Genomic DNA, 18,189 nt, shown 5'->3' on the forward strand with positions numbered 1-18,189 from the left:
CCGGACTACCAATCAAAGATAATAAAAGAGGAGGATGAAACCGAGAGCAAATGGGAGATCCACGGCAAGTAATTCAAAGCGTTGTTGCCAAGAACTGGGTAAATAAGGAAGAGAACTACAAGGTGGGACAATTCCTAAAATCAGACAAGATGGGTCCACCAAGACTATTCTAAGGTATTGGGAACCTGGGGAGTTGTCACTGCACACAGGAGCGAAACAGAAGGGGCACTGTCAAGTGGTTGAACAAGCAACACCCGTCCACCTTGGTAAACTCTTCTGGTGCAATGGTCCGCTGTTAGTGCTTTTGAAGGGTGAGCAGGGGCCAGACCCCTTGCAAGGTTGTGCAAGGGAATTGCCCGCTTTGTCCATGTCTTTATATGGTTTTGAAATTGAGCAAAAGCCAAACTAGAGATCTGGGTTATCCCTAAGTGTCAAGTACACATAGAATCTTCAAAATATTTGGGATGTAAATTGCACAAACACAATTTACAAATTTTAAAATTTAATTAGTGTTTCTTTAACATATGTCACTGTTTTTGCCTTTATATACATTTAGATCTCAGATTGAACTGGGAACCAGTTACCTTTTGATACCTAATGATTAATATCTACCATTCTTACACTGATTTCCAGGAAGAAAATCGTGGCAGAGCGAACGGTCCCTCCAAGCCCAGTTTGCTTTTTGGTCTTCTCTTCTGCTTTAAGTAGAGGCCATGTGGCACTAGTGAAGATGGTGTGCTACCCCAATGATAGTATTATTTTGCAAACCTTCCTCTGCTCGTCCTTCATTCCTTCTTCAGACAGGCCACACATCTGATTTGGTCACTGCAGCGTCATCAGGAGCTCTTTCCACTCTAAAGCTAACTGTGACTGCGGGTGGATTAGGTCTTCTGGACTTAGAATGCTATTATTCAGCTGCACAGGTCCAATGGGTGGCTCGCTGGCCTTCTGCCCACCTCCCTGCATGAGATGGGGTTTACCAGTAAAGACTTTTAAGAAAGGCTTAATGCACTGCTCATTGTTTCCTACTGACCATTCTACGGATCACCATTCAGGGTTATCATGCACAGCTTTCTCTTGCCTTGCCAGAACCTGTACACCACTGCACTGACACTCTACTCTTCAACTCTGCACTCTACACCACTCTACTCTATGCCACTGCACTCTAGGCACTATACTCTACTCTACACCACTCTACAATACTCCACTCTGCACCACTCTACACCACTGCACTCTATGCCACATGAGTCTACTCTGCACTCTGACACTGCACCACTCTGCATTACTGCACTCTCTGCTACTCTATTGTATGCCACACTACTCCACTGCACTCTATGTAACTCTACCCCATGCCACTCTATGCCACTGCACTCTGCGCCAATGCACTCTAAACAACTGCACTGTACGCCACTGCCCTCTACTCTGTACCACTGTACTCTACGCCACTGCTCTCTGTGCCACTCTACATCACTGCACTGACACTCTACTCTGCAGCGTTCCACTCTCCACCACTGTACTATACACCAATGTACTATGTACTACTGCATTCTATGCCACTGCACTCTATGCCACTCTACTCTGCATTACTCCACTCTACAGCACTTTGCTCTACTCTGCACCACTCTACACTACCCCACTGCACTCCCTGCAACGTCAGTCTACTCTGCAATCTATGCCACTGCACCACTCTACACTACTGCTCTCTCTGCTACTCCATTGTATGCCACTCTATTCCACTGCACTCTATGCCACTCTACTCTGTCCCACGCCAATGCACTCTAAACCACTGCACTCTACGTTAACGCACTCTAAACAACTGCACTGTACCCCACTGCACTGTACTTTGCACCACTGGGCTCTACACCACTGCTTTATGCCACTCTACTCCACACAACTATGCCACTAACTTTAAGCCATGCTGAACAGCAGCTACTCTGGTGTACAACATTGCTAATGGCTAAAACACATTAGCAAAGCCAATAACTCTTTCGTAGATGAGACCTATTGGCTTTGCCAATGTTTGTTAGTACTATGAGGTACCGAGGTACTTGGAAGAACTGTGAAAAATACAATTACATCATAATAAAGGCTGCTACAAAATGCACAAATACATTTTGGTTAAATAAAAAAAAAGTGCTTCTCAAATACAGATTTGAATAATATACAGTTTATACCTAGTACTAAATAATTTTATAACACTCCATTAAAACCACACACCCCACAGCTCACTTTGGAACACCATTACAATACCTCTCTAAAAGAAATATCTTTGCCACCAGAAAACTTCAAGTGACTCCGTTTAGTAAAGTCAATGCAGGTTTTCAAGCCCCTTTGTATTTCGTTCGTTCGTTACTTTATTTCGGCAAATATTGCCATAAAAGTCAGGACAGGAAATAAATACGACATACATAAATACATTATACAATAAAATATAAGATACAATACATACAGTTGGCAAGAAGTATATGGATGTCCCCATGATTAAGCAGTATCATTAAGTGTATAAAAATATAAATAACAATTTATAAAATAATTAAAAGCCAGAACTAAGAGGAAAGAAAAAAAAAAAAAAAAAAAAAAATTCAACTTGTCGATAAAACAGTGCATCATATACCTTTGCAAGGAGGGGGATGAGCGGGCCACCTGACAAAGCGTTACAATTTGTGACCAAGTCGATTCCTGATAAGGTACACATTATATAGGAATCTGCTTGTGCCAAACACCACTAGTTGTGAAGTATTGGACTGAAATATGCGCACTGCTTCTTTATAGGATCTGACCCCCACATATTTACAAACGGGTTTGATCCACCGATCCCTTGGTTTCTTGTATACTGGGCAAAAGAAGAGTAAATGAACAACGTCTTCTTTAGCCCCTAAGGTACAGAGAGTGCAGAGTTCACATCCTTTTACCCCTCCCCAATTGCATGTGTAAGCATTAATCTGTAAGACCCCGTACCTAAACTGTAAATAAAGTGTTTTTGCCAGAGGAGGGCCGACCTCATCCAAAAATTGTTCGAATTTAGGTGTATCTTTTATGTTTAAAAAATTCAAAGTCAGAGTACCAATCGATGAACTATGCAATAGCTCTCCGTTGACATAAGACCAAAAAGTGTCCTTTACATTTTTCCTGGTACATGTTGTCATGTTCTGTGGAGCTTCCCATAGGTGTGATAAACCTAATCTCTCGTACCACTTAGATACATATTTTAACCAAGGGGTATTCATATGTCCATCTATCTGAGTTAGTTCAGTCAGTCCGTTCTTGTAATCACTCAACTCCGGGGTTACCCATAGCCTGACCCAATACAGCAATGGTCTTAATAATGCTTGATAGTCTGCTCTTTTAAGATTAATATCAAGGAAAACAGGGACTAGGGGGGTTCTTGTCGGTATTTTAAGTAGCCTTCGTACAAAATGGTTTTCCGTTTTTCCAAAGTTGTTATTGCAATGGAATCCCCAGAGTTCAGCGCCATAAAGGGCGGTCGATTGGGCCTTTGCTTTATATACTTCCAGTGCTGGTGAGATTGCTTTAGAGTAACTGGCTCCGTGTATTTTTAAAATAGGCATTGAGTTTTGTTTAAGGGCTAGGATGCTTTTATCCATCTGCCCTTTCCAGGACAGGTTACTATCCAGCATCATCCCCAGATAATTGAAACTCCCTACCTGTTCCAGTTTTTGGTTATCCAAGGACAGATTATTCCTGAGGGATTTCTTGGAGTTTATTGACATATACTTTGTTTTGGTAGGATTTATTTCTAGCCCCTTCCCCACGCAATACTTCTGGAAAGAATCCACCAAATTCTGTAAACCTCTCGGAGTTTGAGAAATGAGGATGGTGTCATCGGCAAATAGTAGTGCCGTAACCGGCTCGCCACCTAGCTTCGGTGAGTCATGTACACAATCCCTTAAATAGATTGGAATATCATTAACATATAGTGAGAAAAGTGTAGGAGCTAACACGCAGCCTTGGCGCACACCACGGTCTACAGGTATGGCCCTTGAGGTCTCACCTTCTTTACCCCACCTAATTTTTGCATAGTTCCCTGTGTGAAGCTTGATAAGTTCTTTAAGTAGTTCCCCAGGGACCGCCATGTTTCTTAATGTAGACCACAACAAATTGCGAGGAACAAGGTCAAAGGCGGACCTTAGATCCATGAATGCCACATGGAGGCTACCCTTCCTTATGTTTATATACTTCCAACAGATGCACATGAACCTAAACACCTGGTCAACCGTACTTACTTTTATTCTAAAGCCAGCCTGATATTTGGTTAATATTTTAGTCTCTTCAATCCAATCTAAAAGCCTGTTTAAAATATGTCTGGCATATATCTTTTGAAATGAGTCTATCAAACTTATTGGGCGGTAATTACTTGGATCGTAGCGATCACCTTTTTTAAAAATTGTCATAATTTCTGCCCCTTTCCAGGAATCGGGGATTGGTGTGCCTGCCACAATGGAATTACTCAAGTAATTTATGTAAGGCCCCCACACATCCACATCATATTTTAGAAGATCTCCGGGGATTTTATCAGGGCCTGGGGCTTTGCCCAATTTCACAGCTAATAAAACCTTATTAGTTTCTTCTAAACTAAAGGTTAATGGAGCAACACTTATCTCTGAATTTGTCTCATGGTCCTCAAAGGGCAAATTCTCCTGTTTGTTAGCATAGAGCTTAGTGAAGTGGTCGCACCAAGTATTTTCATCTAGGAAAATATCCTTTGTTGATCTGCCCTGCTTATTTCCATTAGCGATTAAGTTCCAGAACATACTCTGATCCCGTAGCTTAGCTGCATTCAAGAGATCCTCCCAGAAGTTTTCGTCCCATGTTTTTTTAGCTTGGGCCAGCATTTTTTTGTGGGCTAGTCTATTGATTTTTATATCCAAGCTGTTCCCGGATTTTACTGCCTGGATTAGTCTTGATTTTGCTATACGACAGTCTTTATTATACCATGGGTTCGCTGCCTCAAGATCATTCCGTTTCCTATTACCATTTTTTTTATAGATTTTGCTCAATAGTGGGGTTAATGCGTCTACCAGCTTAAGATGTATGTCAAGCACACCTTGTGTTCCCACTAATGCTGTCTGAAGGCCTCCTACCGTGTCAGTAAATACATTGTATATATTTATCAGCGTTGTTTCAGTTCCCAAGATATAGGGCCATCTTAGGGCACGCCTGTTATTAGTTACCTCTAGTTCCGCGACCGTGGTATTTAATAGGGTCTCTTCTTTGGATTTAATAATGAATGATTGAGAATCCAGCCATAGTAGGAGGGGAAAATGATCACTCTCCGTCCTAAGGTCTATCTTGAAATCGGTTATTTGGTCCCATATATTCCGGGTAGCCATTACAAAATCTATATGGGATCTGAAATTTCTCTTAAAATAGGTTGGGGCTGCTGGTCTGTCTGAGCGAAATCGACCATTACAGGCCCTTAGGTCATGCGCCACAGTCAACTGTAAAATCTGTAAGGCGGCTTTTGTGCCTTTAGCTGCACTTACGGATTTTAAGGGCAGGATGTCATTAGCAGCATCTTGAACCTCAAATAATTTTTCCAACCCCGGGATAGGCTCATATTTACAGTTAAAATCTCCACCAACTAACACCTTTGCATTATCTCCTAATGAGTCTAGAACGGAGTCCAAGAGTTCTACTACCTCTGATTCCTTGTTAGAAGGGAACGGTCTGTTATATATATTTATTAGATGTATAGTTTCTTTCCCTCTTGTTTTGATTTTAAGGCCTAGTAGGTCCGGGGAGGGGATGGGTAGCGGGGTGACATCTATTTCTAGGGTCACTTTAACCCAGATGACCAGTCCTCCTGAGGCTCTCCCTCTAGTTGATGGAATAGCATGGGAACAATAGGTTTTATACCCCAGCCTATGGGGGGTTTCTACAATCCAAGTTTCTTGTAGGAGTATGATGTCGTAGTTCTCAATATAGGAGCACCATACCACATCCTCAAGGTTCCTTGCTAAGCCAGCTATGTTCCATGATATCAATCTAATACTTGATTTTCCTTTTACACAGGGAGGATCTAATACTGTAAGTAGGTTGTCTTTTTCTGTAACATCCTCCAGCTCAACTAAGGGGTTTGGCTCTTTATCTTGGTTGTAGTTTTTACTAGTGTCTTTACTAGTGTCTTTACCCTCCATGGTCACTGAGAGGCACTTATCCGGTACACCCGAACTAGTTGTCTTACTTAAAATAGAATAAGGGGATTTAACGTTGCCTACCAATTTAACTGTCTTTGTATTTCTGGGACTCGAGGGTACTATAAGTTCCGGTTCAAGATCTTCTATACTCTGTTTTTGTTCCCACGTCTGGGTGTATACTAACGTTTCTGTGATGGGATCCCCTGCTCGTGGGAGTCAATCGTTTTCGTCCAAAGTGCTCAGTACCGAGAAGGTATTTCCAGTTGGGGTATAAGAGCTAGTGTTTCTTCTAATAGTCAAGGGTCTGTGTTTTTTAGAAGGTTCTGATGTACTGGCTAAGTGTCGATAAAAATAACCCAGAGGATGCACACCCACGTCAGATTCCTTTATATCCAAGGAGGCTGCTCTAAGAAGGACAGTCGCAACATGTTGAGGGTGCCTAAAATTGACAATTACACAGTCTCCCTTACATTTTTTCCTTGCGTTTCCGATCCATGGTATCCGTCTAGTAGACAGTATTTGATCGGATAGGTGTGGGGGGAAACCACAATTTTTGTTTAACCAGGCAACTGATTTCCGTTTGAGAGAATCATGTGATTCCTCACGGAAGTTCACTGCTGTTGGGTCTAAGGGAGGAATGTTCGTAAGGACTATGACATAGGGTTCACAATCAGGTGGAAGGTTAATAAAATTTGGTCTGTTCACAGGAGTAGTGTTCCTCACAATATTAGATGCAGCTGCTTTCATATGAGGGGTGCTATCCACCATACTTGGTGGCTCCCTATATTCAGGTAAACGTGGCATCTGTGCTTCAACCAATTGTTCAGGGTTGCCGGATTGGACGGATAGCTCAGACTGTTTCATAGTCTGTTCCATATACATTTTGTCTAAAAGACCACCCAACCTAGATACCTCCGTAGATAGTAATTCAATCTTTTCCATAAGAGGTTTAGTCATATGGACTAGTTTTTCCTCAAATAGCTTAGCGATGTGGCCCAAGAGAACACCATTCACATCGTCCTTGTTAATTGTAATCCCATTTTCAGCTACATTACTTCTATGACCATATTCTATCATTGGTTCTATTGTTGGTTTGAAATGAGTGTTACTCCGCTTGGATAGCATTTTTCTGCATTTTCTAACAGCTCTCTTAGGGGGAGAGTGAGACGATGCAGGCTCACTCGGGGGCTCCAATGGGACTTGATTTGGTGGCTCTAAAACTAAGGGTAAAGCGGCTGAGTTTTCCAAAGGGAAAGCTTCAATATTAAGGGGGTCCATCATAACAGAACCGCTACCATTGTTTACAGGAGAAAACATTTCTGGGGTGGACTCCTTCCCTAAGGACTTCCTTCTATCAGTGTTTATCTTGCTCACCATTTTAACCAGGTAATTATCCAGGGTGGAAATATTCTTAGCCATTCTACACCGCCTTCACGAATATGACGACCACTACTAGTTTTTGATAAATACTAGACTGTCTAGTTTTACGGCCCTGCACTACACAGAACTTTTATATCGTTTACAAAGTATAGGGCCTCTACATATATCAGCAATAACACAGAACAGCAAGTGTATAACACCCAGAAGACACAATGAATCAATTTAAATGGAGCCCAGGTATACAACTTACTAAAACGTTATCAGATTCAATAAAAACAATTACAATTAATTGCTTAGTGAACTTGCTCAACCCGACCCCTTCTGGCCCCCTAACGGCTCCCTAACGGACTCACAATGGCCTGTCCTTTGCCCGACCCCGCTCAGCCAGGGGCAGGATCAGTTTGATATCACCTTCGGGCGTGTGAGATCCGTTTGTTCTGCTTCCGTGGTGCTAGGGGACCTGGCTAAAGTAGTCCCGTCCTGGTCCGTCAACGCTCCTCCCACACAGCGGTCGCAACGTCGGGCGACGGCGGGGGGGAGACGTGGAGGTCAGCAGAGGGAACAAAAGGGACAGCACCCCCCGAGGACCACAAGGGCACACAGGTATGCTGCACGATACAGGTGTAATTAAATTACAGCATTAATATGTCTGTGACCAGATATTAAAGAGGGGTGGCCCAGCCCAGCCTCTTCCTGTCGATGACGGGCGAAGGACGGGCCCGCCCTTGGCCCGGGCTTCGCCCGGGCGCCGCCCGCGCGCGTCCCGCGGTTGCGGGCGCGCTGTGAGGTTAAGAAGGGCTTCCCGCCCTATCAGCAGCTGAGGCTGGCTCCGACAATGTTTAAAGGGCTCCCGCCCAGGAAAGAAGTTGTGCGCGTCCCGCGGTTGCGGGCGCGCTGTGAGGTTAAGAAGGGCTTCCCGCCCTATCAGCAGCTGAGGCTGGCTCCGACAATGTTTAAAGGGCTCCCGCCCAGGAAAGAAGTTGTGCGCGTCCCGCGGTTGCGGGCGCGCTGTGAGGATAAGAAGGGCTTCCCGCCCTATCAGCAGCTGAGGCTGGCTCCGACAATGTTTAAAGGGCTCCCGCCCAGGAAAGAAGTTGTGCGCGTCCCCCTTTGTATTTGCAGATTTACCAGTTGGGCACATTTGCATGTCTTTAGGGAAGGAGACCCCCTGGCAAGAAGGTCTGATTCTTATCTGTCTGCCCCTCCCTCAGAGACCCTCTCTCAGAGCACAGGAGACTCCCTGCCTTCCAGTCCAGCTGGGGAGACTGATCTGCCCATAATTTCGCCCTGCCTCTGTTGTCCTTTAGTTGTAAGGCTAAAATTACGGACAAATGCTGTCCGTGAAGACTTTCATCACGGACAACGGACGGCAGGGCGAAATTACGGACAGTCCGTGAAATTTACGGATGGGTGGTCACCCTAGGCACTGTGCATAAAGGGAAAATAATTGCCATCGCATCACCCTTAAAGAAACGTTACCAATCAAGGTGTGGCTACTAAATAAAGCCACGCAGTGATTGGTTATGTTCTTTAATTATTCTGCCCCTGCGCTGCCTTCAAGTCGTCCCGCGGGGACAGGACAAACTGACAACAACCAATCGGGACTTTGCTCTCATGCATTTTATACCAGAAACTGCATGAGAGCAACTGAAGGATTGGTTTGGGCATGTGAGCCCAGTGCTCTGATTAGGTCTGTATTTCACTCGAGTCCCTAATAGAGCAGGGATTTGAGAAGCCCAAAGTGTGCATGCCGAATTGGACACAGCCAGAAACATGTCCAACCAGACATTCGCACTGGACTTTTGGCAACTGCCATTCCAAAGCAACAAGATATGCCACGCCATCGGGGGGGGCCCCACTCCCAACATACTCATAGCTACAAACTCAGCAGCAAGGTCAACCAAGCCCGGTCCTTTGGAGACTCGGGAGTCAGGAACTAATTACATAATACACCTGTGGGGTCTCGCAAGCAGGGGGCAACCCTCTTAAGCTCAAGAGCAGAAACCGCACCTGCTCATTATATGTTCTATGACATCACTGATAACTTCACTGCAACATCTGAAATTACATTATTTATAAAAACACAGTGCATGGCGAGGGCGCAAGTTATAGATACTTTAGGGCCTGAGTTATAGTTATGTAAGCTAACTATAACTGGTGAATATCATATATTTAGAAATGGGGTCTCCATTTGGCAGTCGGTTTGCATCCTGTCCAAGTAGGGACCCTCAATCTAGTCAGGGTAAGGGAGGTACACAGCTCAGATAACCCCTGATCAACCCCTTGGTAGCTTGGCACAAGCGATCTGGTTTATCTCAAGGGCAATGTGTAAAGTATTTCCACAAAAAACATACAGTAACACAGTGAAAACACCACAAAGGACTACACACCAGTTTGGAAAAATAGTCAATATTGATCTAAATCAAACAAGATAGAAAGAACAAAAATCCAACATACACAAGTAAAGATATTACAGTTTAAAGTAAAAAGAGTCTTAATCTATACGAATCAATCAATGCATTGTTTTAGAACAAACTACTTGGTATGTGTCAAAAATAAGGCTGCAGCGGCGACCGTGCATCTGAAAAGCAAGCAATGCGTTGATTCCTTACTGACAAGTGAGGTCGTGTGTCAGTTCTTTATCCGCTGGGTAGGCGATTCTTTCCTCGCAGGACAAACAACCTCGGGTCTGTGTGGTGATGTTGAAGATTTTGACGCCCAGGGATGATGCGTGCAAAATCCGGACAAACGGCAACGATGAATCCCCGTGAGCTGGCGATGAGTCGATTTCTGCAGGCACTGTGTTGCTTTTACAGCCGCTAGACTCCGGTGCGTGGATCTTCACTGAGGTTCTGCCAGCTTCTCCTTCCAAGGGCCCAGGACTGGATGTGGCCTCACTTAGCAAGTCAGGGGGTCTCAGCAAGAGAGCCCACATGCTGGCACTTTGATGTCCCTGAGACTTCTTAACAGGAGGCAAGCTCAGTCCAAGCCCTGGGAGAATCTTCACAAGCAGGATACACAGCAAAGTCCAGTCTTTTTCCTCGCTAAGGCAGAAGCAGCCACTGCAGGGCAAACCCAGCAAAGCGCACACAGCAAAGGGGCAATACTTCTCCTCACAGCTCTTCAGCTCATCTCCTTGACAGAGGTTCCTTTTGATCCAGAAGTGTTCTAAAAGTCTGGGATTTTGGGTCTACTACTTATATTCATTTCAGCCATTGAAGTAGGCAAACGTAAAGGAAAGTCTTTGTAATGCACAAGACCCTACCTATTCCTTGCCCTGCGAAGGTAAGTTACATCTTTAAAGGTTTAAATCATATAACCTTGACATTAGATATTATATATCTGTGTTTGTGTATGAGTTTCAGTTGGACTGACAGTTGGGCTGTTTGTGAATTCACTCTAGACAGTAACACAAAGGGAGCTGAGGTGTGTCCAGCATATCCTGATGGGTCTTCCTGGGCTAGGGTGGTGGGAGGAGCTGTTACCTACACTTAGAAGGGCTGCGTCTGTCCTCTCACAATACAGTCTCCAGACCCCTGGAATGCAGCTGGGGCAGGGCAAAGGTTTGAAACTTACCAGCAATGTAATGGCCCCCGATGTATAGCCTGCGAAGTAACTGTAACAAACTGTAACATACCATCATTTGTCCTACTGTCATTTACACATTAGAAGCTGGATCTGAAGAGAAATCGGAGTTACCAATAGTGAGCAGGACAATCTTCAGAATGGTCTCATAATAGAGTAAGTCTCAAGAAGATGAAGATGATGGCATGCTGATGGCACGACACAGAGCTCTATGAGAGCAGTAGAGAGGAGCTTAAGTCTTAAAAACCCACAGAACCAACAACCGAGGCAACTATGCTAAAGTCCATATCGAACAAACAAATTTGAAGACATGTCCTCATGGGACAAAAGTGCATGATAATGCTTTTGATCTAACTGGCATTTTTTTGTATCAACTTCCATGCCCAAAGGAATAAACAGGACTCCGCCTTACAATGATGGCATCCACATTGCAAAGAAGATTTGTGTGTATCATAGGACCAGATGCAGAAATACGCCAATCCCCTACATGTTATAACTTTGCACCTTTTTCCAACAATTTTCCAATAATTCTATATTTATGATTGGAAACCTAGTGTATATTAATCACTCCTCTATAATGCATGTATTGATAAAATAAACATCCTATATTTAGCATCTGTTCAGGTAGTTCATGCAACAGGAAGTTTATTATGGGTTTAGTAGACTTCCCAAGGAAGTCTTTAAGAATAATTTCAAATATGAAATTAATTAAAATCCTAGCTGGTCTCTGCAGTAAAGTCTTAACAAGCACTGGCAAAGCCAACATGTCTCACCTATACAAGAGCTATTGGATTTGGCAATGTGTTTTGCCATGTTGTACATCAGTGTGGCTGCTGTTCAGCATGGCTAATAGTTAATGGTGCGGAGTGTCAGAGCGGAGTGGGGGAGTAGAGTGTTGTATGGGGTTTGTTGGAATGTCGTAAGGTGGAGAACGAGGAGTAGAGTGTCATAGAGTTGAGGAGAGGGGAGTAGAGTTCAGTGGTTCAGCGGCATAGAGTGGGGTGGAATAGGGTGGAGTGGGTTGGAGTGGAATAGGATGGAATGGGTTGGAGTGGATTGAGGTAGTGGGGTGGATTGGAGTAGACTGGGATGGATTCGATTGGGTTGAGTGGGGTGGATTGAGTGGAGTAGGGTGGATTGATGTGGGGTGTCTAGAAAAGTGAGGTACAAACTTTCCATTATTTTTCATATGTTTTTCATGTTTTTTTATGTCAATAGACCGAGCATGATTCTATTTTACATTGCATGATGCCTGTCTCTCTTTGATCTTTTAGCAAAAATGAAGTTATTAGGACTCCCCACTACCTAGTCTGCATATTTCAAAACCGCCTTTCCTTCCATTAGCTATTTTTTACCACAAGTGATGATAAAATGTTTATTCAACCTGTAATGGCGAAAATTGGTCGGTACCTGTCCTATATCCATTTTTAGTAATCTATAATTAACGGCATTTCCTCAAAATGGGGGGTGTGGTCATTGCTTGATAGTAGCCAATTACTTAACCCCAAAATATAGATGAACTTATTCAGACAAAATAATTAACCATAAATCAGGAGTTCTTTTAATTTACTGACAGGTATCATTATAGCAGTGGAAATAAATCTTAATTTTTTAAAGATAATGAAGCAGATTCAGATCAATCAGGAAAGTATTTCTTGACAATACTGATGGACTTTAATTTCCTTAGAGAATCTGGCCCAAATTGGCATTTGATTTATAACGCTTCCAGTAATCTCATGTGAAACATCTGCCCACAAGTAGAGAGAGAAAAGGCAACAGGGAAATTCTCTGTCACGCTAGTGCCTGTAAAATACATTACATTAGACTGGGCTCAGGGTAGCAAAATAATTATTATCCATTTGTGGCTTGAATACTCAGGTAGGTTTAGGTGAACTGAACCATACTGACTTTTCAGAACCATTGAACTGAAGATAAAAGTTTTGATTTCCTCTTGGGCCTGTCCACCTCCACATATATCTGAAGTGCTCCAAACCAATTCACAACATCAGAATGCACAGACTGGTTTTATACCGACATCCAAATGCATTCTGAGAGTCATAATCATATTATTTAGATCCTGACAAACACTGTGATGGAGACAATGAAAGTAAAATCTGGAATGTTGATCTCTCATATGCCTTAGGGAAGATTCTTCTTATGACTTGGGGGTGGGGATTCCTTTGTGTGGCCTGTAACTCCACCTGTTGGCCATGCCCCAGGTCTCAGTTACATTTAAAAGAACTATGGCTCACCTTAGACGTCACACACATGCTGCCGGAGGTGTCTATGCAGAAGACCAGCACGGGGTCATCCATGTTTGAGAGGTTTCCATCCTGGTCAGGGAATCCCATGTACAAGTTATCATCTCCTGGATTCGGCGCCACACAGCCTCTTTCTACGGGGGTTGACGTGCCACAGAAATCACAGTGCCAGAACTATAATAAAAACAGAGGTGCACATACGTCAATTAGGGGGCAAATAAAGGTGTAGCCAGAAGATAAACCCCACTGCTTCAAGCCAATCAGGCAGCAAATGCATTAAAATACACAGTATATTGTAGCTTAGGCTCGCATAGAAAATATTAATACATTGCACAACATACCACAGCTTCGCATTATAACACCAGTTACCTAACAGAACGTCCTTCATAAGCCGAGCATCCTAAAGCCCTCCCGGAAAAAAACTTTCTGTTTGCACTTCCATAGACTTCCCACCTATCTCTGTTTCATATAATGCAGCCCAAGAAGAAGACACAGCTCTTGAGGCCTCCCAATTAATGGGTTCTAATTGTTCTGTACAGCCACGTAACCTCCAGCTCTCATCCACTACATCCAAGAACAAACAGACTTAACTCCTCATTGGATCATGGTAGTACCTTATCCTTTTAACATGGTAACTCTTTCCCAGTGTGTAATCGAGCCTGTTTCAATGCCACATGAAACCTTTCTTGATCTGCCTGTAGTCAAGCGTAGACATTTAATATTGAGTGATCACAGTAGCAGGGCAAACAGATCAGCCAGGCTCTTGTAGGCTTTTGACTAACCCTCTTGAAACTACTACATCACAGTATATTGTCACTTATCTATCCTGATGACTCATTTTGTTTTTGGTAAAGAAATAGGCATTACAGTGGACCTCCATCATCTCTGGTGCAAATGGCGTGGTCTGATCATGATCTAATAGGTTGTCTCCTTGTCTACATGCATGTATCTTCATAAACCAGTCTAATCCAAAGTAATCAAGAAGTCTCATTCTTGATAAGGGCTTACTCAAAATCTTTCATCGCTTTTACGCCAGGCTCACATGCAGCATTAAAAGGTGACCCCGCTCCCAAAAAAAGTCTACAAATCTTTAGTACAGACATAAACAAGACCCTGGCTATGGTGCTGATTTAAGTAGCAGCTTGTTTAACCAAATGCTTTCAGTTAATAAAACCGACTGAGAATAAGAATAAAACTGATCTGTAGAATGACAGCAGAGAAAGACAGTTCATTAAGGCTCAGGTTTAATACAGAATCTAAAATAGAGCATATATTTTCTCAGAAATGTTAAATGATTTATTGCACAAGTTTTTCCACATTAGTTTTGAATGCACTTATTATTTGGACCAAATTAATTAGAGCTTACAAAGTTACCATTAAAACATGCAGCTATCACTTTTTCTTCATGTCTGGACTAAAGATGTTCACATTCTAAAAGAGAGATTCCTGAGCTACCTGCTAAGTACGCTCAGGGTTACCAGCATTCATGGTTTCTGGCTAACACTGGTAAATAAAAGAACCTAAAACGTGTATGCTCAAGTCCCTGCTAGCTCCTTGGCCATGGAAACTTTCTAAAGACCCTTTACACCATTTCAACAACTATTTATGGGAAAGTTTAAGATTTGGTGATGTTCCCATGTCCCCTAAGAAAACCATAGAGGGGCCACACACAAAGAAACTTTATATGGTTCTCTAAACTACCATCCCAAAACAAAGTGCCTTAAACGGCTAAACCTCTTTCTTGAGCCAGAGATACCAGACACATTACAAGACTGATTATAATATTGGTACAGCAAATGGATTGATTTGTGATCTTGACAAACTCTGAACAGTCAGAATTGGAATGGTGGAGTGGCAGTAGCCGTGTCCTCAACATGCTTAATTCATCAGTAATATTTACCACAATCATTGTTTAACACAACCTGCCCCCCTGAAATGTCTGGAGAAATTGGATGTACAATACAATCATTGACCACATTGTTGTTGATGGGCCACACTCAAAGGGTTGCCCACCACTCTCTATTCAAAGCCATGGTTAGAGAAATAGGAACCCAGTCTAGTTCATTTTTAATTAAATCTACATCTGTTGGGGGTGCCTATTAGGATGTTTAGGTTTAGATTTGATTGCACACCCACGTTTAGCTCGGATTGAAATCACTCAGGCTGTGAACCCAGCAAGTGATTTACAATACTGTCATCTGATGTATGTGGGATGATATCTGAGCTCAACCCTAATGTGGTGTTTATGGATGGGGGTCCTACTACACAATGCAGCAACCCTGGCCTAGCCAGTTTTACCTTCGCTCAGCCTAGTGACATCTGTTTGAAAAGTAGGAGTACCTTTTGATCATCACCTGTAACTGGAAGAGCAAAGTGGATCAGTCATTGGTGTGTGACCTCTTGTGAGCTACTGCATGAAAAAATATTTATTTTGTTATGGCACATACTGCCTCATTATGATTCAGGCTAGACTACTGTAACAGTAATCTAGGTAATTGTATAATCCCACATGGTATCCTAACAGCTACAGTAGACCGCATTATTAACTTCATATTGACTAATTAAAGAATTATTTTGTTTCATATTAGTTCCTGTTAGTGTGTCTGTTTTTAACTAAAATTAAACCGAGTACAAAGTGGTAGTGGTACCACATCCTAGCCCTGGTTGTAGTTTGTGTTCTGCATTGTGTACATTATTAACAATCCTATGATGTGAAACCTGTTTTAATCATAATCTGTTAATGACCTCATTGGGTATCAATTGCATTCATACATTCAGAGGAGATGTTATATTTTATTTATCCATCCACCTGAGAATGGTTTCCTCTGGGTCCCACTTCTCACTCGCCTCTCTTTGGCCTGGATTCTACAAACATGTTTGCACTTCTCTCTAAACTAGTCGTCCACCACTAAGGCACGCTACGTTGCTCAAGCAGGCTAGGCTGTTCTCTTGCTGTCGGTACTGTAGTTATCAAAGTTACCGCCGGCATTCAAGTCAACTGCATCTCTGGCTCTCTCCTTGATCCGTTTTCTGTAGATCGGCCTGAATCAACCAATCAGAATGGACTGGCCACGACTGTTACTATTGAGCTATTACAGCAGCGGGGTTGTAATCCATTGACTAACAAGTATTCCACAATAGTTTGCATCGTAAATTATTCAATTGTGATGCAAATATAAATGGGCTTACATTTTAACTGAGGCAGCTCAAATTCATGCCCCAACGTGTTTTATCTAGAAATTAAAAAACTAAAATCGCACCAGCAATTTAAGGAAAAACAAATACTTATTCTCTCTTTAAGCAACCTATTTACAAAACTCAAACACATTGATATAATATATTACTGGGGCACCTATTCAAAAACAATATGTTAATTCCTTCTTACACTGGGGAAGATATTTACAACTATTTTGGTCACATTTTTCGTTTAAGCTCTTTCTCTTGTTTTTTTCTTAGTTTTGCTTGCTTTTTTGATTGATTTTGTATGGATGTCAGACCCCCCGGGCTCTAGAATGTTTAATTTAATTTGCTCAACCCGCAGCATTTAAAATCAATGAGCAATGTTATATCACTGGACACTGGTGCAGAATGTGCCAAATTATTCTTAAAGCAACGAAATGAAGAGATTCTGGTTAGATTGTATCCCAGAGGTGTGTATTTCAATGACTAAAGACCACTTATATTATTACAGAATATTATTGTATAAATGTTACAATAATACATCTTGACAAACATTTGTGGAAGGGGAGCATGAATACTGTTATGCAAGTTTGGAAATGTTTTACATCAGAAGCTGAAAATCTCCGAGGCCTGGATTTTCTGTTACCCTACACACACAAAAAAAAGAAAGAAAGTAGAATGTAGAAAGAATGTTAGCAGGAACTCCCTCCCCCCCCCCCCCCCCCTAAAGATGAGTATATGTAAAACATATCCAATGGGGCACTTTGTCAAGAATACTATCATCACTCTTAAATCTGGTCAAGCCATAACATTACAGTGGGAAAAGTATCCAACGGGGAGAAGCCAGCTGTGTGTATCTGCAGCTGTGTGTATCTGTTACATGAGGTGAGATGTGTACCCTTGGTGAATGCTGAAATCGTCCCAGCATGAAAGGGAACCAGAGAGCAAGAGATGCCCTATAGCTAAGGTTTTTTTTTAAAAAGGAGGTCTAGTCAGACAGAACCCTAGTCTCATGGAATCCATGCAGGTACATCAATTACAACTTCTCAATAAATAAAGCAAGATGTTAACAACACCACACAAGAATATCAACCATAACTTAATATCTCTATAAGCGACAGCTGAATCATAAAAAGAAACATATAATCGATACAAAATGTAAGTATAAACAGATAGAGCCTATTTCCAAGAAGCGTATGAAGAACTGAAATGACATAAAATCATCACATTTGAAACATTTATATACCAAAAAAGGGAAGATAGAAAGAGGAGCTACAAATTGTGGGCACATTGGCAAGATGATGCCATAGCTGTCATAATGCTGGCAAGCTTTGGAACATTGTAGGCATCCTTGGTATTATGATACCCGTTCATGGTTTAGAGTCAGCCATTTTGGCATATTGTTGTCGCCCTTGACATTATGGAGCTGAACTGTATCATAATACTGACCCTGAAATAATAATGGACATTTGTTAGAAGGCCAAACTCACAGTATTTGTAAATGCTTGCTGTGGAAAGGGGCTGTGCCAGACTTCTTTTTAGTCCTATGAAAATCTCACTGTCTCTAACTTCTCTAGCATCATGTCATGTTGTCCATACGGTCTCAGATATTTTGTGAATTGTTT

The 18,189-nt window shown here is 42.3% G+C and overlaps 1 protein-coding gene across 2 annotated transcripts in view; it reads right to left on the reverse strand.

Annotated features, from left to right (window-relative positions):
• Positions 1–18,189, reverse strand: part of LOC138246342 (circularly permutated Ras protein 1-like) — a 214,958-nt gene that overhangs the window by 84,709 nt on the left and 112,060 nt on the right. For both annotated transcript variants that reach the window (XM_069200855.1, XM_069200856.1), the window contains exon 8: positions 13,376–13,558. In XM_069200855.1, the coding sequence (XP_069056956.1) occupies positions 13,376–13,558 (183 nt within the window). The remainder of the gene's footprint in view (positions 1–13,375; positions 13,559–18,189) is intronic.

This window comes from Pleurodeles waltl, chromosome 7 (genome assembly GCF_031143425.1).
Source record: "Pleurodeles waltl isolate 20211129_DDA chromosome 7, aPleWal1.hap1.20221129, whole genome shotgun sequence".
Taxonomy (NCBI): Eukaryota; Metazoa; Chordata; class Amphibia; order Caudata; family Salamandridae; genus Pleurodeles; species Pleurodeles waltl.